This window comes from Pelodiscus sinensis, chromosome 28, assembly GCF_052426305.1.
Source record: "Pelodiscus sinensis isolate ZL-2025 chromosome 28, ASM5242630v1, whole genome shotgun sequence".
NCBI classification, from domain to species: domain Eukaryota; kingdom Metazoa; phylum Chordata; order Testudines; family Trionychidae; genus Pelodiscus; species Pelodiscus sinensis.
This window is the reverse complement of record NC_143079.1, coordinates 4765749-4792424: the sequence shown is the minus strand read 5'-3', so window position 1 is coordinate 4792424 and position 26676 is coordinate 4765749. Positions and strand designations below refer to the sequence as shown.

The 26676-nt window shown below is 45.6% G+C and overlaps 1 protein-coding gene across 1 annotated transcript; it reads right to left on the bottom strand.

Annotated features, from left to right (window-relative positions):
* Positions 1–393: 393 nt before the first annotated feature.
* Positions 394–20911, bottom strand: ATP6V1B2 (ATPase H+ transporting V1 subunit B2). The gene is made up of 14 exons (XM_075910950.2): positions 20754–20911; positions 12096–12151; positions 10965–11063; positions 10132–10225; positions 9930–10007; positions 8836–8975; positions 8328–8429; positions 7255–7352; positions 6375–6498; positions 5508–5658; positions 4355–4437; positions 3131–3235; positions 2322–2451; positions 394–2203 (listed from the first exon to the last, which is right to left on the bottom strand). Exons 1-14 carry the CDS (start codon positions 20872–20874, stop codon positions 2061–2063), a joined length of 1524 nt encoding a protein of 507 aa, XP_075767065.1. The 5' UTR covers positions 20875–20911; the 3' UTR covers positions 394–2060.
* Positions 20912–26676: the final 5765 nt, after the last annotated feature.

Genomic DNA, 26676 nt, shown 5'->3' with positions numbered 1-26676 from the left:
CCTACACCCACACCTTAGACGTGATCATTGTCTTAATTTCCCATGTCCACTGTTGATTGCAGATGTCAAGATTCAGTCCAGGGGTAAATGGCCAAGGTGCAGAGCTAATTTCTGCCACTACCTATTTACACCACCACCACAGCTGTAGTTGGGAAGCTAACCAGACACGAGCAGGATGGAGGCGCAGGTAAAGACCACCTGCAAGCGTGAGGAAGGGTGGGCCTCGAGTTGTAGAGTTTACTGTAGTGGACGTCCGTGTAAACGGTGTCACCGAATTGGGAGATAAGTAGGGACTCCAGCTGTCTATTCCAAATGACTTCTAAAATTCAACATGCCTCAAGGAAGCCCCAAGCAAGCTGTTCCCCCCCCCCCCCACTATACAGCCACTGAGACTTGATTTCTTCAACATTTATTTTTCATATTTAACTTATTCAGATATCACATTTTCTACATTAAAATATTCTCATGCTTACATCTGCCCATTTCCGCCCCTCCCCCAGAAAAATAGAAGTGACAACTTTTAAGATGGAATGCACGAAAGAAATTGCGATTGCACCCAAGTTACAGAGACCAAACAATAAAGTCAGACTTGCATAGGACAGAGCGGCAGGGGTAACACCAGGGACAAGCTGAAATCAGAGTCATCGGCACAGCTTAGGTCACATTGCACCTCTGAGTTTAACACCTGCCCAGAAAGGTATTTGCATGGTTTGCAACACACGTGTGGAGAGGCCAAAAAAAACCAAACAAACCCCCAACAAAAACCCCACCATGAACTGACCAGAAATGGAAAGCAGACAAAAAAACTGTAAAACTCTCTCTGCACTGGGCTTTGAACCCTACTGAAAATCACTCCAAGCACGGAGATAGTGGTTGGAGGTGGAAACACGTCGCTGTTTGGCTTGCTCTGAACTGGCTGGCCAAATCCATGTTTGGAAGTGCGGTTCAAACCCCAAATGTCGTCCAGAGAATGATTTGTTACAGAATTCAAAATATCCTCTCACATGCCAACGAGAGTTGCCTTCTGCCCCTCTGCATCATTTAGTACAAGACTTCTAAATGACAAGATTGAAGCCCACAGACACTATTGTATTGGGAGGACCTGGTAGAATACGGTTGTCTCCTATAATGGGATAACAGCTCGGTTCTGTAATGAGAGTTCGAAGCTTTGGGCAGTTTACAGTGTTGTACTCTGTGTTTGCATGATTCAGGACAGCGCTGGGCATTAGCATTCGTATTAGTGACTTGTATATTTCAGGGAGTGGAATGGTTGGAGTAAGTTCCCTGCTTCTCTACCTTTTTCACGGGGGGCAGTTAAACAGGTTGATTGACTCCCTTGTCCAAGACTAGGACAAAGCCTACGATGCTCATATAGAGACCCACTCCTTGGGACCTCAGAGGTAGGAGTCTTGCTGTGCTACTCGGAAAACTTCCTCCGTGCAAACATTGCAACTTCAAATATGCAAGAACTCTGGGGACAGCAGCAGAGCGATCAAGGATTCCCCCCCCAGATCTAACTGAAGCCCACGGTGAAGTGTTCTGGTGTCATGTAGCCAACCTTCCTCTTGCTAGTCACTCCAAGAGCAGGCCAGGACACGGCACCATCTATTCATGTGCCACTGCTCTGCTGATGCTCAGATCAGACTGAGCACAGATGCTCGGGCAAGAGAGGGGTCCCCTATTTGCTCCTTGGCTCCTCCTAAATAACTAGTTCTATTTGTTCCTGATTCAGAGACCACGGGCAGCTTCTGGCAATCCCTCTCAGGAGACACTTTCAAGGAAGCCAGGCCAGAAGACGTAATTATAGTAACAGCAGGTATATACATCTACGGAGAAAGGGGACTTTGAAGCTTCTTCCCCTCAGGCATTTTGCCAAAACCACTGAAGATCCAGGCTTTGGAAAAGGATATTTTAAATCCCTGTTAACACATCAGGAACACTGGCACCACATGTCACTTGTTCTCGGCTTTAATTACAGGAGTGACAAGTAAACACCAACACATGAAAGAGGGAACTAAACAGGCTTTCGCAGCAGTGCAGAGCTAGAGATGAAGCTGGAGTTAGTGCTTTGCAGTGGAGTCTCGGGGGTAGAACTCTGCCAGGGTGCTCTGAGGAATTCGCTTCAGCATCTCTTTGGGGAAGATTCGCAGAAGCTGCCAGCCAATGTCCAGGGTCTCGTAAACAGTGCGATTTTCGTAAGGACCTGAAGAGGGAAGAGACTAAGTTATGGGAACAGCTCAAAGGGTCAACATCAGAGGCGAGACCTGGTCACCCCAGGTGTAACACGGCACCAGTGTCCCATGGGCGCCGAACATACTGACCCTGAGCAATGAAGTTCCTTTCAAACTTCTGCAGAAACTCCAGATAAAGAAGATCATCTGAGGTCAGAGCTTCCTCACCCACTACAGCCTTCATAGCTTGCACATCCTTTCCAATAGCATAGCAGGCATACTGGACAGGAGGAGAAACAAACGAGAAGATGGATCACGAGGTGTTTGACTCGTATTACAAGGAGTTATGTGGATTTTTAATACACGGCCCAGAGCGCACGTACTGGGTGGGTAGGACCAAAGAATTTGGGGCTGCTATTCCAGAGTCTTCAATGGCTTTAAACAGAGTTGAGGAATGGAAGGGAGGGGAAGAGAGCAAAAAGCAGCATGACATTGCTCCAGACACCTCAGTGCAACATGAAGAACCTGAACAGAGCAGTATTAGATTAACTTAAGGAACAAAAACTAGCTGGATATGCAGCATGTGCAGGATAACACTCTGCACAAGACACAGGCAGAGTGGTTGGTGTGGAAAGAGAAGACAGCAGCATTTGGCAGAACGAGCTGGGAAAGAACTCCCCACCTCACATATCGATACATTGAGAGCCTACTGGTGTTTAGTGGACAAAGCCCAGTAACGGAAAAGCTTTCAGTGGCCAGCACACCCAGCAAGCAGAGTGGTCACCTTTCGAATGGATTGGTACAAAAGAGGGTACTATAGAAGAATCTCAAGTTTAAAGAATCAATGGAGCTGCTTCAGACTGGAACGTGATCTTTTCACCTACGAGCTTTTTCTGGGTGCTTGATAGAAGAAAGCAAAGGCGTATGTACGGATTCTACATGAGGAGAGTAACGCATACCAGCTGGTTGGAAACATCTGAATGGTCCTTCCTGGTCATACCCTCTCCAATGGCAGACTTCATCAGTCGAGACAAGGAGGGTAACACGTTAATGGGTGGGTAAATCTTTGAGAGGAGAAAAGAAAGTTAGAGGATAGCACTAAAAACAGGAGGAAGTTCAACATGCCTGGTTAGGGACATGAATAAGCGCCTACATGGCAAGAAATTTCTCTCCTATGTGTACCCTATATTCGGTTCGTAGCATAGACACTTGAGAGAAAGTTGGTGGCATTCACGCCACTGTTCAGAAAGCCAGGAGCCTGGTATCTGCTGTTTCCATGTGTTTAGTGTTGCTAGTTCACTCACAGCAGCATCACGAGTTGATAAATATTGTTTCTGAAAGTTTGCCTTAATTCAGATACAAATGTAGCTTCCCAAGTTAGCTCAGGAAGATAAAAAATTCTCCTGAGAACAGAAAGTAATAGCGCGACCTGGAAAGGCTGAGGAGGAATGGTCAGTATCTACCTTTAAAAGGCATTTTGGATTGTCCCTTAAGTTCTAGCATGGAATTGCAAGGAAAGGATTTGTCAACACACAAAAAGGGCCTTTGTAATCTTATCTTGCTAAACTGACTTTTGCAACAAAGTCAAAGTGGACACTTTATGCCAAATAATTCAAACACCAGTTCTATTATTCTGACAATTGCTTTTAGGCTTCCAGTCTACAATGCATGGCATCTCTTCCCACAGAGGTGCCCACTTCTAGAGATGCCGAGGGCCTACAACTTTAGCCAGGCGACCAGTATGCAAGTCCTTCTTTTAGCATCTTTTGTCAGAAGAGGCTACCAATGGAAAACAGGCTAAAACAAACTAAGAACTTTTCATTTCATCACCCAATTACAGAGGGAGACTTGCTGAACTGGAAATCATTTACAAGTTCGACACTATCAACTTGGACTTGAATATTAACCAACAACAAAGGCAATTTCCCCTGCCTTTGATATTCACATTCACACATCGAAAGCTATGAATAGGACGCATCCAGCCTGACTCAATTAGCATAATTCACACTGGTCCTACAATTAACTGCTTTTGCCATATGCACTCAGGAGTGTGTCATTTCCACTCTAACGCATCCGATGAAGTGGGCTTTACCCATGCCAGCTCATGATAATGTATTTGTTAGTCTAAGATACCACAGAACACTCTTCATTTAAGATGGCACAGAATTAATATTGGTACTTACCTGTCTGTTGTGCAGCTGCCTATCTACATAGATCTGCCCCTCAGTAATATATCCAGTCAAGTCAGGGATGGGATGAGTAATATCTGATAGAGGAAGTGGCTCTGTTAGTTTTCAGATCATGCTTTTTATATCCATTCCAGTCATTTTGAAACTGCTACTTTCCCAATTATCTGAACATCTGCAGTTGCTTTACCATGCAGAAGGATACACCATACCCCTCCAGGGAGAGGAGAGCTGTATTTTGTATACAACATATTATGCAAGTGCAGATTTTTTTCAAAGCTGTGAGGCAATCCAATGCCCTTCATAGGTTAGCCTCCCAACCGATTTGGGAGGGAGGCTAGGTTAGAGTACTTCTAATTTTTTACATGCATTTTTTGAGCCAGTTGGGATCTGGACCGCCCATATACGAGCACTGGAGAGAACATGTGTGAAGTAATTCTTTGCACTGGACCAGTTTTGGTTGGTGAAAGAAACTTCTGAGCTTACACAGAGCTCTTCTTCAAGCCTCCAGAGCTCTGTGGAAACTCAAAAGCACATCCCTGTCAAGAACAGAAGTTGGTAACAGTAAGAGACAGTCACACCTCGCGTCTCTAACAAGACCACCACAGCTAAAATATTGCAACCTCTGAGCCCCAGCGCTACATGACCGATCTGATTCCTTTGAGAAGATGTTATATGGTGCACCATAGGATGAATACGTGTTATTGTTAAGGTTCAGTTTCTGTTGGCCAACGTTGAGGTTGCAGATCTTTCTCCAAAGTCTAGAGGAGCTCCAGTACCCAAGTAAGGGGAAGGAACTTAATGTTTGTGGAAGTGGTGGAACCTCCATCAGGAGAGATTAAAAGCAGATTGAATAGACACCTGGCAGGGAGAGTCTAGATAATTCTTGGTTCTGTTTTGAGTGAAGGGGACTGGACTAGAAGACCTCTCAAGAACCCTTCCAGTCCTCTGATTAAAACTAGAAGTTCCAGCCTCCTGACTGGTATTAATCAAACATCACGTGATTATCCTCAGTCAGCCAACAGGCTGCCCTCCGACGGAATGCCCACAGCAATGGTACCAAGACATCCAAGACGTTGCGGATGTTATACGACCGTACGTGAAAAAGCGGATAATCTATTCACAGGGAAAGCCAGTGGCCAGGACTCACCATCATTGGGCATGGTAAGAATAGGAATTTGAGTAATGGAGCCATTCCTGCCTTCCACGCGCCCCGCGCGCTCATAGATAGTGGCCAAGTCAGTGTACATATAACCGGGGAAGCCACGCCGGCCAGGCACTTCCTCTCGAGCTGCTGAAACCTGCAGGCAATCCAGGCACAGTTACTCAAAGCTCCTTACCACAAAGCTGCCATCACACCCAAGAGTTACATTAGATTCACAGGACTTGCCACATGGTGGCGCCAAAATACATCTTTACTCAGCTCCACAAGAGAGCACCCCAAGTTATGCAGGAAGATCATTCCTTGTGTAAAACAGGGATCCTAAAATGCTGATCAGAAACAGACTGGAAGGTTGACAAGGAACTACTGAAGCAATCTCCACTACGAATAAATTACATCCAGGCAGACCAACCAATTTTGCAGTGCTTGATGACACCACCTTAGTCTCTGAAGCCTGAAAAATGCAGGAAATAGCTTATCCTTGCATGCAAACATCAGTAAGTGATTTTTACATGATTTCCACAGCTAGAGCCATAAGCAACTGGATACATTAGTTTTGAAGTGGGAGATTCATGTGTGTTATTTCTAGTCAACTTTCCATTTGTCTGGTTTAACACGGAATATGGAAAGTGAACTCTGCACTGCCATCCCCTGCTGCAGATTAATTTGTCTGGAATAACTTTAAACCTGACAGGCCAGCTTTATTTCCCCCCCAATGGCGTGTGTATCCCTTCGGAAAAGGCTCTGAAAAACAACTAGAGCTCAGCTGACTAAGTTACTCAGCCACATTTTGCTCCCGTTCTGCAGAGTGCTTAAGCATGCTGACACGTGCAGCTGCTACACAGGAACAAGTACCTCTCGCAACGCTTCGGCGTAAGAGCTCATATCCGTCAGAATGACCAGCACGTGCTTCTCACACTGGTAGGCCAAGAACTCTGCTGTGGTTAGAGCAAGCCGAGGGGTAATGATACGCTCAATGCTGAAAGAACAGAACGGCATGTTCAGTACAGAGGTTACAGCAACACAACTCAAGAGTGAGAGAGGAAACCGGTTAGGAGCAGTGTTCCCTGTAAGCTGAGTGTTTGGGCAGCCACCCAGGAGCAATTCAAATGCCTCCCAGCTGATTAGCAGAGCACCCACAGTGTCCCCAGTTGGCAGCATGTGTTTCTATTCTCCATTCTCATATGCTGCGGTGCACATCACATTTATTCTGCACATGGATGAATGAGATGGGAACATTGGTTAGAAGCCCTGTGAAACCTACTCAGTATAGTAATTGCCAGGGCTCAACAAATAGTGTAATCTACTTGCCCGTGGCGAGTAGATTACAACCCGGAACAGCCGGCGCAGAACCGCGCAGCTGGCGAGCAGGTCTCGCGGCCGCTTGGCAAGCCCTGGTAATAGCAATGCACATAGTTAGCATCCTGGTCTGTGGTACCTCAGAGCAGAGGGTCACTGAAGTGAGGTATTTGACAAGCCACATTACTGGCTTGTAAGGGAAATGGAGGTTGTGGGAGCTTCTTCACTTGAAGTCCTCCAAAGGAGCTAGATAGCCCTCTCTTGGATGGCGGACAACGAAATCCTGCTAGACTAGAGGACCATTGTGGTCTCTCGTTACCCTATCATTCTAAGGTTCTCAGAACTGGTTCCAGCAGCTTTTGGATGCCAGAATAATTTTTTTTCCAGTACACTAGCTCTCTACATTTCTGGTGTGGGCAGCCATGTTACTACTTACGTCGGATCATTGGCCAAGTTCAAGAAGAGACACACATTGTCCATGGAGCCATTTTCCTCGAAGTCAGATTTGAAGAACCGAGCGGTTTCCATGTTTACCTAAACCACAGGATGAAGCAGTCATTCGCAAACAAGAAACTGTTTCACTTCCCATTCTATAAAGTTGTGTAAAACATTGGTTCAGAGCTGGAGGAAGCCTTTAATATCTCTGTTACCAGTACCTGCTTTCAGTTAACCCGGGACTAAGAATAATGATGGATAGTTGATCCATAGTGCAATATTCATAGTGCAAAGGAATCAGACCTCAGGATCAAATGTGGCAGGAAGATGAAGTATCTCGTTTACACTCAAGACTAACTTTAGTCAGATGAAGACAATTGTCAGTTTAGAGGAAGCCACATAAAATAATCCTCTGACAGACATAAGTCCTGCGTAACACCAGAGAGATCTAGCCTGGATGCATGGACATTATCATCCTAATGCTGAATTATCTGCTAGGCTTTCAGTCAGCACGGTCTACCATGAAATTTAGCGTGAGACCAAAATGACAACAATTCTGCCTCCTCCTAACCTGAGGAGGTGACAACGCAATGACACTACAATACAATATGTTCAGAATCTGAGTGTTTAGTTTTCTAGTGGGGTGGCCTGTTAGACAGCAACGCAATATCCTGATACATGAAAATGTTCCCCTCAATTCTGGCACAGATTGGGAAATTTACAGAGTTAATCATGTTTTTTAAAATACCATGCCTGAGGATCCTTTAAAATGTTCTCTTTTTCCAATTAAAATGGAATCACCCATTCTTAAAGATACCATACTACCCCCTTCAGGCAGTATCGAGTCAGACTGATAGGCCCATTCATCACACTGGATAATCCTTTTGTTTTTAGAACAGCTATAATAGACTCATCTAAAATGTGAAATGCACCTCTAAAAAAGGAGTATATTCTCATAGCTCCAGTTAACAGCAACCTGGATTGATTGATTGATTGATTGTTAAGTCTTCTTCAGTACTTAAACTTGGTCTCTTTCCAATACTTAATCATGTACAGGAGCTTAACGGTACTTACCCCCATGGCAGCAAACACAATGGCAAAGTTCTCTTCACTGTAGTCCATCACATCTTTAGATTTCTTCACTAAGCCAGCCTGGCGACAAATCTGAGCTGCAATCTGAGAGGAGTGTAGGAGTTCTTGCATAAATCAACTGCAGTAAGTTGCATGTGTGTTTATGTACTGTAAAGACTAGATTAACTCATGGAATAAACCACTTTTTGACAGAAATAAAAAGTCTCCCAGATCTTTGCACTGAGGCCAAAAGCAAGAGAAAAAGGAAGGCAGAGAAAGGGTGCTAGCGTAGGAAGATTACGAACCTGGCATGATATCTGGCCAATCAGTATTTGATAAAGCAGCATCTTGGGAGAGCAGGACTTTGTCTATTTTAAACCCCAATATTTTTAGCTCTCCCCCACTATAACTTCACAACTCATTTACTTTAAGTTATTTGTGCCACTGAACTGAATGTTTTCCGTTAGCTACCCCTTGCCCCAAGCTCTCAGAACTCCATTAACGCACCCACCTCATTATGGGGTAAACCAGCAGCAGAGAATATGGGAATTTTCTGTCCTCTGGCAATGCTGTTCATGCCATCTATAGCCGAAATGCCAGTCTGAATCATCTCTTCTGGGTAGATTCGACACTGAGGATTGATTGGCTGACCTATTGTATTTTCACAGAGAAACCACCACATTATTCATCTGTGCATTGCTCAGGTTAGACAAAAAGGTTTCAAGGCAAGGCTTCAAAATAAGGCTTTGAAAATGCATCACATTTAGAACCGCAAATGCTTTAGCTTGACAGACTTGTGGTTCGAGTTAGACATTCACCCATTGATTTTTTTTTTTTTAAATTGGTCATGACATCATTTATCAGTTTGGCGTTTATATGCATGCAGACAAAAAGGACAAGATAGTCCGTGGAGGGCAATTAACACCCTCTTATCCTTGGGAGAAGGTTACCACAATCCTATTACAATTAACACTATTAAACCACTTTAACCAAAGCAATCTCCCTAATTAAGAACCACTCCCATGCCCTGCATTACTATAAAAAACCAGATCAGGGTACCACTCAACAGTTGAACAACTTCCTGAGAAGTGCTTGGACACTCAGTACTTGGTACACCCTGCTACATGATTTCAGGGTGACTGTTTCATTTGCAGAGGCCTCTGAAAAGTGGCTTGTCACTGTATTTTGTGCAAAGAACATAATGGAAGTCAGGTCAAAAGTCAGACACTTGCTCCCTACTAGAAATGGGCACCATGAATAGTGCCAGAAGTTCCAACTAAAAGGAACCCTTCCCATTTTCTCTCTGTACCACTTCAGCGCACCCCCGATTTTCTCTCTGCTTCAGCCAACTGACAGATTAACTGGATAGTCTCAAACCTTCTCGTTTGGGAGAGGATGCATAGAGGTCACCTAAGTCAGGTCACTTTGTTTCTTTGATGTTACTAATGATGTACTTGGTTAAATACTCTTCCACACCACTGTTTCCATTTGTGCTGCCAATTAGCATTCATGAGTTCAGTTAGAAGCCTGTCACTAAGTATTTAAAAGCAGAAAGCAAGATCCGTGCCATCCAAAAACCAAAACAGACTTTTAATAAAAACATACCCATAATGTCCAAGTAGTCTTCAGCCAAGACAATGGGACCTCTGTCAATAGGCTTTCCTGATCCATTAAACACACGACCTGCAAAAACAATCACATAATTACGATCATGTGAACAGGACAGTAGAGAACTAGTTTTTCCATCTGTAGCGATAATACATGAAAATAAATCAGTTCAATCTAAAGAGCAAGATCTAGTGCATACCAAGCATATCCTCAGATACCGGGGTTCGGAGAATATCCCCAGTAAATTCACATGATGTTTTCTTAGCGTCAATACCTGAAGTTCCCTCAAATACCTGCAATATATCAGGAGAGACACCAGGGAAAGGGATAAATGTTTCTTTAGCACAGATAGATAAAAGCATTGTACAAAGATTTGCAACAGATAGGATACACACACAAGTCAAGGATTATCTAACAACAACGGATTTAACAACAAGTAGCAAAACCAAGATAGACTTGTGTAATACAATAGTTCTTTCCTAGACCATTTAGGGACTGTTCATTTGTATAGATGTGTTACGAAAGCAGCACTGTATAAAAAGTTATTTTACACATGACTTGTGAAAGAAGATTGCCAAGAATGCCAGTGGTCATCAGGGATCTTTCCTTTAAAAGTTTAGAATCATTTTCTTCTACCTACAGTGAAGGAATTGCGCTAAGCAGGATTACAGTGGTAACTATTTAACACTTCCTATGAGAGCTACACAGAGGTGTCTCAGATACACTGAAGCTCTGCCGTGGATCTACATTGTCGCAGTACATGCTTAATGGCGGAGATGGAGTACAGTTTCCTGTCTTAGGTCTACAAGATTCTATTGCGATCAGAGAACTTTCTCCTTAATTTTAAAACAAAAGCAATAACTGAACGTTACTCAGATCCACCTGCCAATGATTGCCAAGAATTTTTACATTTACACTATGTTTTGACTCAAGAACATTATATTAAGTTACAAAGACTTCAGATTTGTCCATAATCCAGACTGATGCCTGCTAAGGAAAAGCATTCATGGGACAATTCTGTTCTTAGTTTACCTGAACTACAGCTTTGGAGCCACTGACTTCTAGAACCTGCCCACTTCTCTTTGTGCCATCAGGAAGCGTCAAGTGGACAATCTCTGCATACCTAGGAAACTAATGCAGAAAACACTCTGTAAAACAGTGGGAGAGAGTTAAAATCCGCAAACTAGCATTACCACATTATCCATAACAGACTCAATAGATCTTGAGACAAAAAGCTACCGTATCTTTTACACAGATCAGTCAAAGGGAAACTAAAGGCAGTTAAGGTTTGCTGACAAAAATGTAGCTCTTTCAACAGAGTGGTAGATTTAACAAACTGTCGAGAAAAAAATAAAACTTGTCCAAAGACAACCTGAAACTGTTCTTTTGAAAAAAGCCATTGTAGTTTCGAGTTTATTCGAAGCCATATGGCATTAGCCCAGAGATCCACGTTAAAGAAAAGCCAAGAACACTAGCAATGGAAAATTGTACCTTATGTACCATGCTACACCAATAACTCCCACAATGCTCCCATAAAAAAAATACCCCTTCCCTCATAACTCTTCCCAAATATTTGATAAGCACACGCTAAAATATTACAATATTTCCTTTGTTCATGTATCTAATACTTTGCAAGATTTGACTCATTAACATTGTCTGATAAAATTGAACATGCATTAGAGTTTACACTGTTCAACTAACTGTAGCATGTTTCCCCAGTTTTCTCAAATGTAGAATTATAGTTCTTTCCTTTCCTCACCTTCACCCTCCCCAACCAAGGTGCTGACAGCTTCTCAGCCTGTCCCAAAGTCCATTTAGCTCTGAGTGTTTGGAATATAAACAAGGTCTTGTGTTTAAACTACATCCCAGGACCCAAGGAATGCAGAGCTAAAGACTTTAAATGTGTCTCTAGGGCTTTGCCTACAATTCTGGCCAGTGCTCTATGTAAGCTACTCCCTCACAGAGGTGGTTAACAGTGGTGAGAGCGCAGCAGTCTGGTTCACACTGGTGCTTTACAGGGCTGTGCTCAGAGAAGGGCGTTTCACACCCCTGAGCCAGAAAGTTACAGCGCTGTAAAGTGCCAATGCAGACTTGTCATGAACTGCAAGCCAGCTTTTCGGCACAGTCTCCTTCAAAAGAAGATTCCAGTCGAGTAATTTTTACCTTAACTTGATCCAAGATGACCAGTGGACCATTAACGCCGGATACGGTTTTATATGCTGAAATATAAAAGGTGCAAGTCAGACAACATATTCTAAAGCAGTACAGGCATTCTATGCTGAATAGATAGGCAAACCTCTCCCTCCTTTGCAACTATGGGGTCTAATCTCCTCTGAATCTCGGCAACTGTCCCTATTTAGTGGAAACTGTGTGAGCAGGACAGCAAGTAGCGCTGGTGAGTCTAACCAGCATTCTTTTTTTTGAGTCACCATATGGCCAATGCCCTCAGGTGATGTTACAGGACACTGCAGCATTGGAGAAGCCACTTGTGACTAGAGAATGGCTATTAGTTTTCTGTAATTAAACTTGACCATATTATGCAAGTTTACATCAGTAAACTATCTAGATTCCCTGTTCGAGATTTGCCACGTAGCCAAAACTATGGTGTAACTGTGCTGCATGCAGAGAAGTAACTGCCATTTTAGTCCATCAGAAAGGTAATCAATGTGATGCATACAAACATTTTATGAACTGCAAACAGTTTGTAGCAGATGAGAGATACTATAGAATTAACTCCAAACTTTTAAGAAGCCACTGGTAGCAACTTTTGAAGTATAGGATAAGGTCAGTAGTAACTCACTGAAGGCATTAATCTTGACAGCGATCAAAGCAGCAAGTTATCACTTTATACCATTACCTCAAGTCTTAACTGTGAAGGTTTACTGGTTAAGGTTAACCGGTGGGGGCTGGAGCAACTCCCCGCCTGCTAAGCGGCTCACCATGGACAAAGGCTGATCCAGCCAGACTGGAGCAGCTCTGGCCTGTGGTAAGGTCACCATCCCACAAGTCCAGCGGTGGGAGGGGTCCAACTCGTCCTCTCTTTAAACGGTTAATCAGTTAAATAATGTTTAAATATGTTTAATCAGTTATCCAATTAAACTGGATTTTACATCCCTAGTGAACAGATGAGAATCTCGCTAGCTCAAAAACTATTGATCCTTATGATACAATGCATTTGCAAATCATTTTCTGAGATGCCATGCCAGCTATTGAGGGAAGGGAACCTTTCAGCACCATCCCAAGAGACGCTAGAGGACGACACCACAAAAGATGGTGTTTCACTTTAGTTTGCAACCCAGAAGTTACACAATATTCACTATAGCTCCCAGAAAGTACATTACTCCTCAGACTTGAGACCGAGACATGCACAGATGTCTAAAGCCAATGTTTAGACAAGAGTAGGAAGACATTAAAAACACTGCATCAAAGCAGCTCACCAATGCAGCTGAAACACTTATGAAAAGATCCTGCTGCACAGATGGGAGAGCGCTCTCAGCATAGCTAACCCACTTCCCCAAATGGCAATAGCTATGCCAAAGAGAGAAGCTCTTCTGTTGACATAGTGCAGCCTACAAGAGGTTAAGGTCGGTATAACTAAGCTGCTCAGCAATGTGGATATTTCACAGCTACTCCTGAACAGTCCTCCAAACCAAGGGTACTATATATTGACTCATGGGAATCATGAGATTAACCCAGCAGTTTACAGGGTTGGTTTTATTATGCACCTTGTAATGGGACATCTTTGGCACTAAGACATTACAGCTATATATGAAGAACATAACTCTGCAAATGCTGACAACAGGAAACTACTTTCCAACCATGATTACAGTTATTGCACTAGAATCCCTATAACTCCCAAAAGGGACACCTGCATCCGGGGGTAAGCTTAGCTTCACTTGATCGGTGAATACAGGAAGTGCTCGAGAGCCACAAGGCTCTCCCAGGGTCATAAGGGAAGAGTTAGCAAACGAGTAATCATTAATCAGTCACAACAGTGGGGAAAGAACGAGCAAGTGAGTTATTTCTAGAATGGGAAAACAAACTAATATGACCAAGACAAGAACGTGACCAGGAGCCTTTAGTCTTAGGGGAGGGAAAAAATCACAAATCCTATGCACACAAACAGCCTATAAAGCCCTGGAAAGACAGCACAGGCCAGACAATGTGAGAGTTTAGTACACACTGAAAGATGTGTATCTACATCATGCTTCATGTATTATGACAACAGTGTGATATTTACAGTGGTAACAAAGGTAGCAATAGTTTGCTGATGAATAAACATAACAGTATAATCTAGAAAGATTTTAATCTAGTGATTTCAAAAATCAGATGCTATACTGTCTAAGCAGGTTATAGGAGCCATTCTATCACATTGGCTTAGTTATAACTGAATTTACATAACTGTTAAAGCAAAAGATGAAAAATCTGGTCCCTGTTCCTTGTAAGTTAGAAAAAAAATAAACATTATTTGTCCCAAGTTAGACTTTTTGGGTTTTCCTGAACTGGACACTTCTCATTCTTATTAGAATCAGAACTATTTAGCGTTTGTGCACAATGTGAATGACACTTATAAAAAAACAATGGTGAGTGGGTAGCCAGACATTTGCAAAGACCGCAGAGAACTATATGGAGCAATATTACATTTTAACTTGTGACCGGCTTGTCAGCACTTCCTCACTGATGCAGGAAAGTGCTCACTCCTTAGCAATGTCCACTACTGAGATAACACAGTCCGTTTCATTATGTTAAACAGCACCAGCAAATCTTTTGGTATCACGCAAGCAACTCAATCCCAGTTTTCAATAATACTGTAGCCGCTCCCATAATGAGGTGGGTCACAATCATAAGAACATAAGAACGGCAGTACTGGGTCAGATCAAAGGTCCTTCTAGCCCAGTATCCTGTCTACTGACAGTGGCCAGCACCAGGTGCCCCAGAGAGGGTGGACCGAACACAATGATCAAGCAATTTGTCTCCTGCTATCCCTCTCCAGCCTCTGACAAAGAGGCCAAGGACACCATTTTATCCCCTGGCTAATAGCCTTTTATGGACCTAACCTCCATGAAATTATCTAGCTTCTCTTTAAACTCTATTATAGACCTAGCCTTCACAGCCTCCTCTGGCAAGGAGTTCCACAAGTTGACTACACGCTGTGTGAAGAACTTTCTTTTATTAGTTTTAAACCTGCTACCCATTAATTTCATTTGGTGTCCTCTAGTTCTTCTATTTAGGGAACTAATAAATAACTTTTCTTTATTGGCCCTCTCCACACCACTCATGATTTTATAGACCTCTATCATATCCCCCATCAGTCTCCTCTTTTCTAAACTGAAAGGTCCCAGTCATTTTAACCTCTCCTCATATAGGACCCATTCCAAACCCCTAATTGAGATCAAATCTCAATGTAACATTTTAATGTATACAGACCCTTCTACCTCAAAGGGCCCCAAGCCAAGAGTGGTATAAACGAGATCCATACCCTACAAAAAAATGCAGCTACCTATGAGGTGGAAGGCAGAGAGCAATTGCCCAGCAACAGAAAAAGGGTCAACTCTAGGGAGAAAAAAAAAGCTGCAACAAATCCACACTGACACAGTCCTTGGATCTTTATTGTCCATGCTGAGCAAACATGCACTTAATTTTTAAAGGGCTCAGCCAAGGAAGCCATTAAACTCCATTCAACTCTACCATGGAAAAACAGAGCGCTAAACTAAGTTGAAACTCCAGGAAGGGGAACATGTGATCCAAACTTCATTTCCAAACTATAAAACTACCCTATCGGGCTGTCTCTTGGACTCTGGTGTACTGTTCCCTTATACTTTTGGATGCAGATGATTTTGAGAGACTTTTGGGTCAATAGTTCTGATCTGGACTTCAGACAACTAAAAAAGCAAAAGAGAAAAGGCAAAGAGGTTACTCATCCACACAGTCAGAAAACTCATGCTACTTAAACTTAATCACAAAACTTCAACTGAGCTAAATCAAGATTTCTAGCAAAAACATTGCTTCAATCAGTTTTGGCCTTCCTCATACCTGCACTGTGTAAAGGATTTAGAGCTATGAAAGAACTGCCTAGTAGAATCACTGTATTTCCCCTTTTCCTCAACTTCCACAATTACAACAGTTTTCATGTATAAATCACGCCCTTCCTCTCAGTCTCCTCACACTGTTTACAGTAATATGTCCTGTTTCTGCCAGAAATCTAGTCTGTCATGTGGGGAACTATAAAACAATGGGATATTAGAAAGCACATATACGAAAATTTGACTTATCTGCCCAAAATTAATTCTGTAACCATACTAGTTACATTAAAGAAACTCCAGCTTCTGTATCCAGTAAAACCCATCAGTTCATGGCAGTAGAGTCTCAGTTTTACTTATGTAGTCAAGAAAAATATTCAAATGTCCTTACTGATTTGGATTAAGAATGAGCCCAACCTCGCCAGTAGTTTAACTAAATTTTTTTTGGCTTAACTGAATTTTAAATATTGATTTTGAGCACCATGGAATGTCTAACCAAAAGAAACCTTAGGATGCAGTTAGTCTTTGATGTGCTTAAACTACAAATTCACATTGACGTTGACTTGCGTTAGGCTGACTTTTAGCCATTTATTGCTGATGGCTACACATGTCTCCTTTTGTCAGTGGTGTCTGTCCTCACTAGGAGTGATTCCTCTGACTGAAGGGGGGGGGGGGAGAAGAGAGAGAGAGAGAGTGTGTGTGTGGGGGGGGGGGGAAGAAGAGCGAGACCAGGTCTAGACTGGCAGTGAAAATTGATGCAAGATACACAACTCTAATTGCTTAGTTGGAGGACTACTGGTGACAATGGGAGCACCCTCAGCATTCGATTTAGCAAGTATTCGGTAGACCCGCTAAATCGAACCCCGGAAGAGCGTTCTCCAGAGCATCGCTCCTCCAGTAAGTGGAGACATGACCACAGGGCTCAGCTCCCCGATGGAGCCCAGCCAACCTCCAGGCTTGTCAGTTCCAAGCCAGGAATAGCGATCCAGGCTTCTCACCTCGCGTGGGGCCTGGGATGGGCATCGCTAGGCTCTAGCTAGAGAGCATCCCAAGCCTGGACTTTGTTAATTTCTGGAGCCGTGAAATTGGCAAGAATGACAGCCCACAGCAAAGGTAAGTAATGAAGTGTGTACCGGGACACTGCATCACCCTGCTTACACAAACACAGCTCCTCTTCCATGGGAGCCGTAGGGCTTATATTGGTGTATCAGAGCTCTTCATAGGCAGGAGCATGGCCGTACTGTGTGCTATGACATAACCAGGTTAACGTATGGTGCCTGACATCCTAACTCTAATGTAGACCATGCCTACGCTTTTTATTTTGACAGATGTCCAGCAGCAGTACCCTTGCCTCCAGCAGATTAAGAGAATTTCAGCTACAGAACCCCTAGCAGCACAAGCTGCCTGAAACATTACGTACTGAATCTCAAGAGAGTCACCTTACTAGATTTCTGTGCTCCATGCAACAGAACTTAGAAGTCAGTTCTAACTAATACAGCTATGAGGCCTTCCATCTTCTTCCCCCTTCATACACACCCCCTTACAATTATTAGTGTGTTCAGATTCAAGAGTTTCCAGTGTGGAACCATTCATTTCTAAATGAGAGCAAGCAAGCCCCCTTGAAATGTGTGTATAATAGTCAGATGCAATCTCCTTCAGTCAAATAGCCTTTCCTAAATTTTAACATTGTAGGATTTTACAGCAGAGCTAAACTAAAGAAGTACTCTGAAATCTAGAGACAGCTGCAGTCATGACTGGCTATTAAGTTATGTAACATCTGCTCTAGACCACATCTAACATTTGTATATATTTGTTAAAAACCCTTTATTGTAGGATACATCTTGTGTATACATGTAGTTGGTTTCACACTCCCATTAATCTGCAGTGTCATCACATGACCTTGAACCAAATCAGGAACAGATTAGTCAACTCATATGATGAACGTTTCACAATCCCTTATTATCCTCTACCCAAGTAAAAACAAGGACATTTAATATTCCATAAAAACACTTACGATCACACCACTTTAAGAATACTAACTAAGAGCAGTATCTGCCATCTGCTTGTTACAGAACCATTCCTGTTGAAACTGGAATGGCTCAGCAGCCATATTTTGCACATAAAATGCTATTGGTGTGAATAAGATCACATAAGCCCTACTGATGCTACTTCAAGGGGTTTTGCCTAGTAAATGTAGCCAACATCGTTTTTCCAATAGCCTCTTTCAATTCTCATTTGTGGCTCATCCATGGCAAGAGTCCCATGGGGTAATATTACAAGAAAAAACCATCACCTATGTCAAGAAGCCAGATAAAGCCACCTGACGTTCCCAGTGGCCCAGACAGACTAAGTGATCTGTCCCCAATAAGAATATGTACAGCTTTATCAGGGACAGGGGAAGTCAACTCTACTACACTTACACACACAGAGCAATCTTGGGGGCAGACAGAGGACACATTCCTCAACTCCAGTTCCATTCACATGGCACACCCAACTTCAGTTTTATTCCTACTCCACGCAGATTCAGACCCTGAAACTAACAGGACAGGTGTACTCTGATACCCTGGAGCCAGTCTGGTCTATTTCCACCCAGTTGGGACTAGTGTGGGGAAGACAAGCAGCGTGAGAGGACAAGATCATAGAATCATAGAACACTAGAACTGGAAGGGATCTCGAGAGGTTGAGTACAGTTCCCTACCCTTATGGCAGGACCCAGTACCATTTAGACAAGTGGTCCCCAACCTTTTGGGGCCACCCATGCACCCCGGGGCAGGGGCCAACCCAAATGATTCGGCGGGCACACAAATGCCCCGGCAGGCACCATGGCGCCTGCAGGCACCGCGTTGGGGACCACTGATCCAGACCATCCCCGACAGGTGTCTATCAAATCTGCTCTTAAAATATCTCCAGTGATGGAGATTCCACAACCTCCTTAGGCAATTTATTCCAGTGTTTCACCACCCTGACAGGTAGGAAGTTTTTCCTAATGTTCAACCTAAACCTCCCTTGCTGCAGTTTAAGCCCATTGCTTCTTGTCCTATCTTCAGAGACCCAGAAGAACAATTTGTCTCCCTCCTCATGATACCTTTTTGGATACTTGAAAACTGCTATCATGTCCCCCCTCAGTCTTCCCCTTTCAAACTAAACAAGCCCAATTCTTTCAGTCTTCCCTCTTAGGCCATGTTCTCTAGACCTTTAATCATTCTTATTACTCTTCTCTGGACCTTCTCCAATTTCTCCACATCTTTCTTGAAATGTGGTACCCAGAACTGGACACAATACTCCAACTGAGACCTAGATGAGACAGCTTAGAAGCTAGGGATATTAGCAAATGCTCGCTTATGTAAACATGTAACTGCTGGATTTTTCAGCCATTACAGGTTTGCACACTGGGGGCAGGTGGGAGCCACTACACACAGGAGCTGGCTTCCCATGTGCACCAGCTCCCACCTGTCTATCAGAGACAGCAAGCCGGGAGGAGGGAAGCTGCTGCAGCTGATACAGAAGCAGAAAAGGGGGGGAGGGGAGTACATGTGGTCATCAGGATTAACCCACAAGCCCGGGCTTTTCGGTTAACACTGTAAACGACTAGACGCCGACGTCTCTACGGGAAGCACTAGGGCCAGTGGGCAAAGAAAGGGGGTCCAACAGTGAGAACAGCCTGGGTCCAGAGACAAACAGAGACCCCCCCACGGGGTAAATAACCCCACCCCCCAGCCAAGGGGAACAGGCAGGGGCAGCACAACAGACATCTGGGGTGGGGACTAATGACTAAGGCAAGGGGGGAATCTGCTCAAATGCAGGAACAGGGGATCAGGCCTAGGGTGCAAGGGGGCTAGTAATCACAATTTGGGATTGCAGCAGGGCCTCTGTCCACCCCCCAACCTCCCCAGCCTCTCCCCCCCCCCCCGGGGTGCAGCAGGGCCCCCCCCCACCCCGCCCGCCCTCCCCCCCCCGGTGCCGGCCCCCCCCCCCCCCTGCCTCTCTCCCCCCGGCGTGCGCGGGGCCCCCCCGCCCTCCCCACCCCCCCGGGGGGCCTCCCCCCCCCGCCCAGCCTCTCCCCCCCCCGGCGGGGCAGGGCCCCCCGCCCAGCCTCTCCCCCCCCCGGGGTGCAGCAGGGCCCCCCCCCGCCCAGCCTCTCCCCCCCCCGGGGTGCCCCCCCCCCCCGCCCAGCCTCTCCCCCCCCCGGGGTGCAGCAGGGCCCCCCCCTGCCCAGCCTCTCCCCCCGGGGTCTGCAGGGCCCCCCCCCGCCCAGCCTCTCCCCCCCGGGGGCAGCGGGCCCCCCCCCCCGCCCAGCCTCTCCCCACCCCCGGGGTGCAGCAGGGCCCCCCCCCCCCCCCCGCCCCCCTCCCCCCCCCGGGGTGCAGCAGGGCCCCCCCCCCCCCTGCCCAGCCTCCCCCCCCCCGGGTGCAGCAGGGCCCCCCCCCGCTCAGCCTCTCCCCCCCCCGGGGTGCAGCAGGGCCCCCCCCCCCCCCCGCTCTCCCCCCCCCGCCCAGCCTCTCCCCACCCCCGGGGTGCAGCAGGGCCCCCCCCCGCCCAGCCTCTCCCCCCCCCCGGGTGCAGCAGGGCCCCCCCCCCGCCCAGCCTCCCCCCCCCCGGGGGGCGGCAGGGCCCCCCCCCCTCCCCCCCCCCTCTCCCCACCCCCGGGGTGCAGCAGGGCCCCCCCCCCCCGCCCAGCCTCTCCCCCCCCCGGGGTGCAGCAGGGCCCCCCCCCCGCCCAGCCTCCCCCCCCCCCGGGGTGCAGCAGGGCCCCCCCCCCGCCCCCCTCTCCCCCCCCCGGTGCCGCAGGCCCCGCACTCACTGAGGCGCGGCTGGGACAGGTAATCCCTGCTGACCGCCGCGGCCTGTTCCCGGGCCCCGCCCCCCGCCAGCTCGGACACGGCCCCGTTCACCATCCCCCGGATGGCCCGCAGCGCCGCCATCTTGTCCGCCGCCGCCCGCAGCCCCGACTGCGCAGGCGCTGATATAGCCTCCCCTCGCCCCGCCCCCTCCAGCCCCGCGTCGCCGCCGTGCGCGCCGCCGAGACCCGGAACTGGCCGGGCGTGGACGGGAGGGAGGCGCGCGCCCGCCAGGGGCTGGGGAGCTGGCCAGGGTGCTGGGAGCAGGGGCGTGGAGGGGAGGGGAGGGGGGGGGGCAGGGGAGGGGAAGGGGCTGGGGAAGGGAGGGAGGGAGGAGGGAGGGGAAGGAAGGGAGGGAGGGGAGGGGGAGGGGAGGGGGGGGAGGGAGGGGAAGGGGGAAGGGGAGGGGAGGGAGGGGGCAGGAAGGGAGGGGGGGGAGGGGAAGGGGAGGCAGGAGAGGGGAGGGGAGGGAGGGGAGGGGGGCAGGGAGGGGAGGGGGGGGAGGAAGGCAGGAGGGGAGGGGAGGGAGGGGAAGGGGCAGGGAGGAGGGGAGGAGGGGAAAGGGAGGCAGGGAGGGGAGGGGGGGGAGGGGAAGGGAGGGAGGCAGGGAGGGGAGGGGAGGGGAAGGGAGGGAGGCAGGGAGGGGAGAGGGGAGGGGGGGAGGGGAGCAGGGAGGGGAGAGGAGAAAGAAAGAAAGAAAGAAAGAAAGAAAGTCCCCCCCCCCCCCCCAGTGGAGCTGGTTGATGAGAAAGGAAACCAAGATATATTTTAAAAAAAATCCCCCAGAATGATTCCCCCCCCTCTCTAAAATTAAAAAAACGCCCCAGTTCTGCAGAGGGGCTGAAAAATAGCACTGCCTGTACAAAGACCTTGACTGGATGGCCCATTATAAAACCAGCCTTCCTTATATTTAAGACCTCATTGGCATCAAAATCAAAGTACAGGACACTTCCAGCCCACTCAGTTAGCCTCATTAGCACCCACACTGACGCTAATGGGGTTTTTTTCCTTTCCCTTCTTTTTCTGTTGTACGTTCTGCTTCCCCCCTTTTTTCTCCACTCAAGTTAATCAGAAGAAGTGGGGGTTTCCTCATGGAAGCTCATAATACTATCTATATGTTGGTGCCACAGAACTACTCGTTGTTGAAAAATAGTATGTGTGTTGATGGGGAAAGGGTTGGGGTATTTCATGGAAATAGCATCGTTTCCCTGGTTTTATTTCCTCCTAAACTTGAAAAATGTGTCAAAGTTTACAGCTCTGTCTATCTCCCGTTGTAAGCATCTGCAGCTGCAAGGCTTCCCCTCTAGCCTTCCAGCACTTTTAGGGATTGATCCCCGAGACGCAAGACTACACTTCCTCTTGTGTGGTGCTGCCATTGCTCTTAGTCACACACCCTTTGACCCAGCTCTAAGCAACTCTTGTGTCTGCTCCACATTGTCTGGAAACACCATAGAAAATAGTCTATGGTGCACCAGCAGACTGTTGTAACTGTTCTTAAATGCTTTCAAAACATCTCATGATTCTCTGATTGTGGCACTTCAAAGCACAGCTTTGCCATAAGAACAATCATGGGCGAGAGCGTAACACTCAGAAGTTATGTGTACATCTGTGTGAATGCAGCTATTTTATATCAGAAGTGAACAGAATGTCAGAGTTATGTTTTCCAGCATTGTGTCCCTGTGAGTATTGGATCTCTGCTAGAGGGAACACAGTAACTCTGCTTTGATCTGCAGGGTACAATCTTGGCTGAATATGATGCTCTTGGAAGATATTCCACCAACTTGTGAGCATGTCTTTGTATTCTAATGAACGGTTTAATAAAATGCTCCAGCTTAGGACAACAGCCAGGCCTAGGAGTCCAACAAGAGTGTCCTAGATGAACATAAAATGAAACAAGGCTTCCTATGCAAAGATGAATCATACACGGATTCAGTCATATCTGGAAAATCAAATGAAGTTTCATAGATTCCGTTTTAAGGGCAGGGTTAGAGTTGCCTTTCTCCATCAAATTTTCCATTCAATAAAAATTATCATCTGACACAACTTTCCTACATTACACTGTTGACTGGCATTAATTATGCCAGCATACTTTAATTTTTTACTGATTTTATTCAGGATCAATACCAGGCTAACAAGCTTGTAGGTAGCTTAGGCAGGCTGTTAGCCTTTTCCACACAATATTAGCTCCCTCTCCCAGTCCTCAGAACTTCTGCAAAACTCCAAGACTAGCTAAAAATCAACATCAGTGATTCAGAGAGCTCTTCATCTAGTTCTCTGAATATACTTTGGTGCAACTGAACAGTTCCCATCCATTAACTATAATAGTTGCTGGTTAACATCTTCCTTGCTTACTGCCACTTTAAGATATGAATGCATCAGCCCACTTCTTTCCATATACAGAAGAGAAATATTTATTGACGACTTCTTCCTTTTCTGGGCACCACATTTCCAGAAAGATACTGGCAAATCTGAGCAGGTTTGGAAGACTAACAAAGTATCAGAGGCTGAAGGGACTGATGAGAGAGAAAGATTTAATCATCTAGCTATGCATAGTTTAGCTAAGTAATGACACAGGATACGATAATTAAGAGGTAAGCCGTGACAGAGTCTAGTAGATTAAACATAGCACTAGAATCAGCTAGTGCCACTATTGATGTACTGTTGTAGCAAATCCCTTACTGACTTTTAGCAAATCCTTTACTGACTCTGTAATATCCATGACACACTGTACAGAACATTGATATAAAATAGAAAGAAATCAGGATATAATGAGTCGCGATCACTTTAAGAATGAGGTTCTATTCTTTTATTTCATTCACTGTTTTCATTTGCCTGCAAAGCCTTTCTAAAAAGTAATCCAGTGAGACATAGCTCAATTAGTCTAGATAGACAGAGCCTTTCACATTTTAAATCATTTAATGTATTATTGAATACAAAAGCTGAGAATATTAGTTTAAATATTCTACAATAGCAACATTGGACATCCTAAAGAGATTCAAAGATGGTATACATTCAGCACCACGTTGAGAACAGAACAGCAGTCAACCTGCAGCAAAAAATAAAAGCACAAAACTATTATGTGTCAAATAACATAAAACTTCTTCTATTATGCAACAAAATAGACAGAGCCAAAAATTAATTTTAAGTTTCACTGTGAATGGAGCACATTGGGGGGTTGTCTGTGTTGATCTCTGTTTTTAATAAAAACAACATTTTATTACTTGCTGCTTTGACACACTGATCTACTGGAGGATTCCATAACTAATATATTTTACTGCAGTTTTAGAATGAGAAGTCAGTAACTGAGGGCAACCCAATCATAGCCAATGGACAAAGTGAATTCATGCTGGCAATTTGCATTAGCAATGAGTTGCTCATTCCCACATGGCATGGATTTGAGACACTCCAGGAAGTCAATAATAATTTAAGTAGCATGCTAGGACTGTGCATGAAATGTCACTATTTCAGGCTGGTCAAGAGTAAGATTCGGTCATTTATTTGTCAGTAGTGTCTAAAGAAACCACCTTCCTTCCAAAGTGTTCCACTGTCATATAAGCATATTGCATTTATACATTATCAGGACACTTTACATCACAAAGAACTATTTGAGTAGAGTAGACATTATGCTCCTATTGATAGAGAAGTGCAGGCACTAAATTCTTAAGCTACCTACAAAAATCAACCCAGCAAACCACTTCCAAAACTAGAACTAGTATGTCGATCCTATACACATGATGCAACAACTCAAGCTAGAAAGCCAGCCAAGTCAGCCAACCAGGCCCACTGGGGAAAATATGAGAGAAAAAAACCTTTCTAAGGCAGCTTTTCTCACAAGACTTTATTGTCAGGATTTAGGAGCAGGGAAAACCCCAGCTACCAGAACAGGGACTAACAAAATCCATCAGCTCAGTGCTCTTCTTCATCTAACTCTCTCTCTCTGATTGGGCACTCAGTCACATAACCTCACCCTTTACACCTGTCTGAGCATGCGGTGTAAACAGATTTCCCTGGAGAGTAACATCTTGCCTGCTAGTGCCCAGACAGAGCCTCTATCTGTCCCATGCCTCTTATAAGAAGCTGTCTATAAAATAGAGAAGGAAGAATGCAAGGTCAAATGGAGCAGTCCTACTCTCAGTGTCACCATGACAACCAGCTGCTTTCTGGCTGATGACAAGCCACAGGAGTTAATGGGAGTACTGAGAAGCCAAGCTCATGTTGCCATTGCAAATGCCGTTAGTAGCTGTTGGGGTATGTAAGGGTTAAAAAGTAGTTGTTGGGGGTATGTAAGGGGTCTTCATAGAATCATAGACCTGGAAGGGACTTGAAGAGGTCATCGAGTCCAGTCCTCTGCCCCCGTGGCAGGACCAAGCATCATCTAGATCGTCCCTGACAGGTCTCTGTCCAACCTGCTCTTCAATATCTCCAGTGATGGAGAATACTGATAGAAATGTAGCCGTGTTAGTCTGGTCTAGCTGAAACAAAACACAGGACTATGTAGCACTTTAAAGACTAACAAGATGGTTTATTAGGTGATGAGCTTCCGTGGGCCAAACCCACTTCCACTATTTGATCTGAGGAAGTGGGTGTGGCCCACGAAAGCTCATCACCTAATAAACCATCTTGTTAGTCTTTAAAGTGCTACATAGTCCTGTGTTTTGTTCCAGAGATGGAGATTCCACAACCCCCCTGGGCAATTTATCCCCGTGCTTCTCCACCCTGACAGACAGGAAGTTTTTCCTAATGGCCAACCTAAGTGTTGGTAGTTGCGACCATCGTAATGGGACATGGCACAGGCTGACATTGCTTCTATTGATTCATAGGCGTGCTTTGGTCCCTCCTTTCCTGCTTGCTCAGGATAGATACGCATGCTGCTGTACCAAAGATGTAACTTTTAAGGAATGCTCTCCATGGTTTTCCTTACCCTCTTACCCATTCTCATTTGCTATGAAACATATTCCGGGTCACATCTCCTCTCCCCCTTCCTCCCATAAAATGCTGATTTAAGAAGTTTGGTGATGTGAGAATTGTTTGCTTTAGCTAAAAAGTTGTAAACAGTAAACAGGGGGGCTACGTCTAGACTGGCATGATTTTCCGCAAAAGCTTTGAACGGAAAAGTTTTCCGTTAAAAGCATTTGCGGGAAAGAGTGTCTAGATTGGCACGGACGCTTTTCCACAGAAGCACTTTTTGCGGAAAAGCGTCTGTGCCAATCTAGACGCGGTTTTGCGCAAGAAAGGCCCGATTGCCATTTTCGCCATCGGGGCTTTTTTGCACAAAACAATACCGCATTGTCTACACTGGCCCTCTTGTGCAAAAGCATTTGTACAAGAGGGCTTTTGCCTGAACGGCAGCAGCATAGCATTTCCGCAAGAAGCACTGATTTCAGACAGTAGGAAGTCAGTGTTTTTGCAGAAATTCAAGTGGCCAGTGTAGACAGCTGGCAAGTTTTTCCGCAAAAGCAAGTGCTTTTGCGGAAAAACTTGCCAGTCTAGACACAGCCAGGTGGGTATAATTGCATTCATCACATGGTTATGATTATGCTTTATAGGGGGAGTTCACATTACTAAATTAGGGCTTAAAGGGTGACATGATTGATAAGGCTATTTCCATGCTAATTAAAATATAAAGGTGTACCTCTGGTTAATTTGTTGCTCACTCGGATTCCAGGGTTTGGGGGGCTCCGCGGGGAACGAGTATCTGAAATAAAGGAGCTTTTCTACCCCATCCGCTTCTGGTCAGCTGTTCTTTTTAATAGTAGTAATAACAATTTTTAAAGTAGTCCAGAGAAAGAGACTGGAAAATGTCTAACGCACACACGGACATGTTTCCACGGAGAACATTTAAATATGTTTTGCCGTTATCTCCGTGCAAGAAGATACACAATAAAT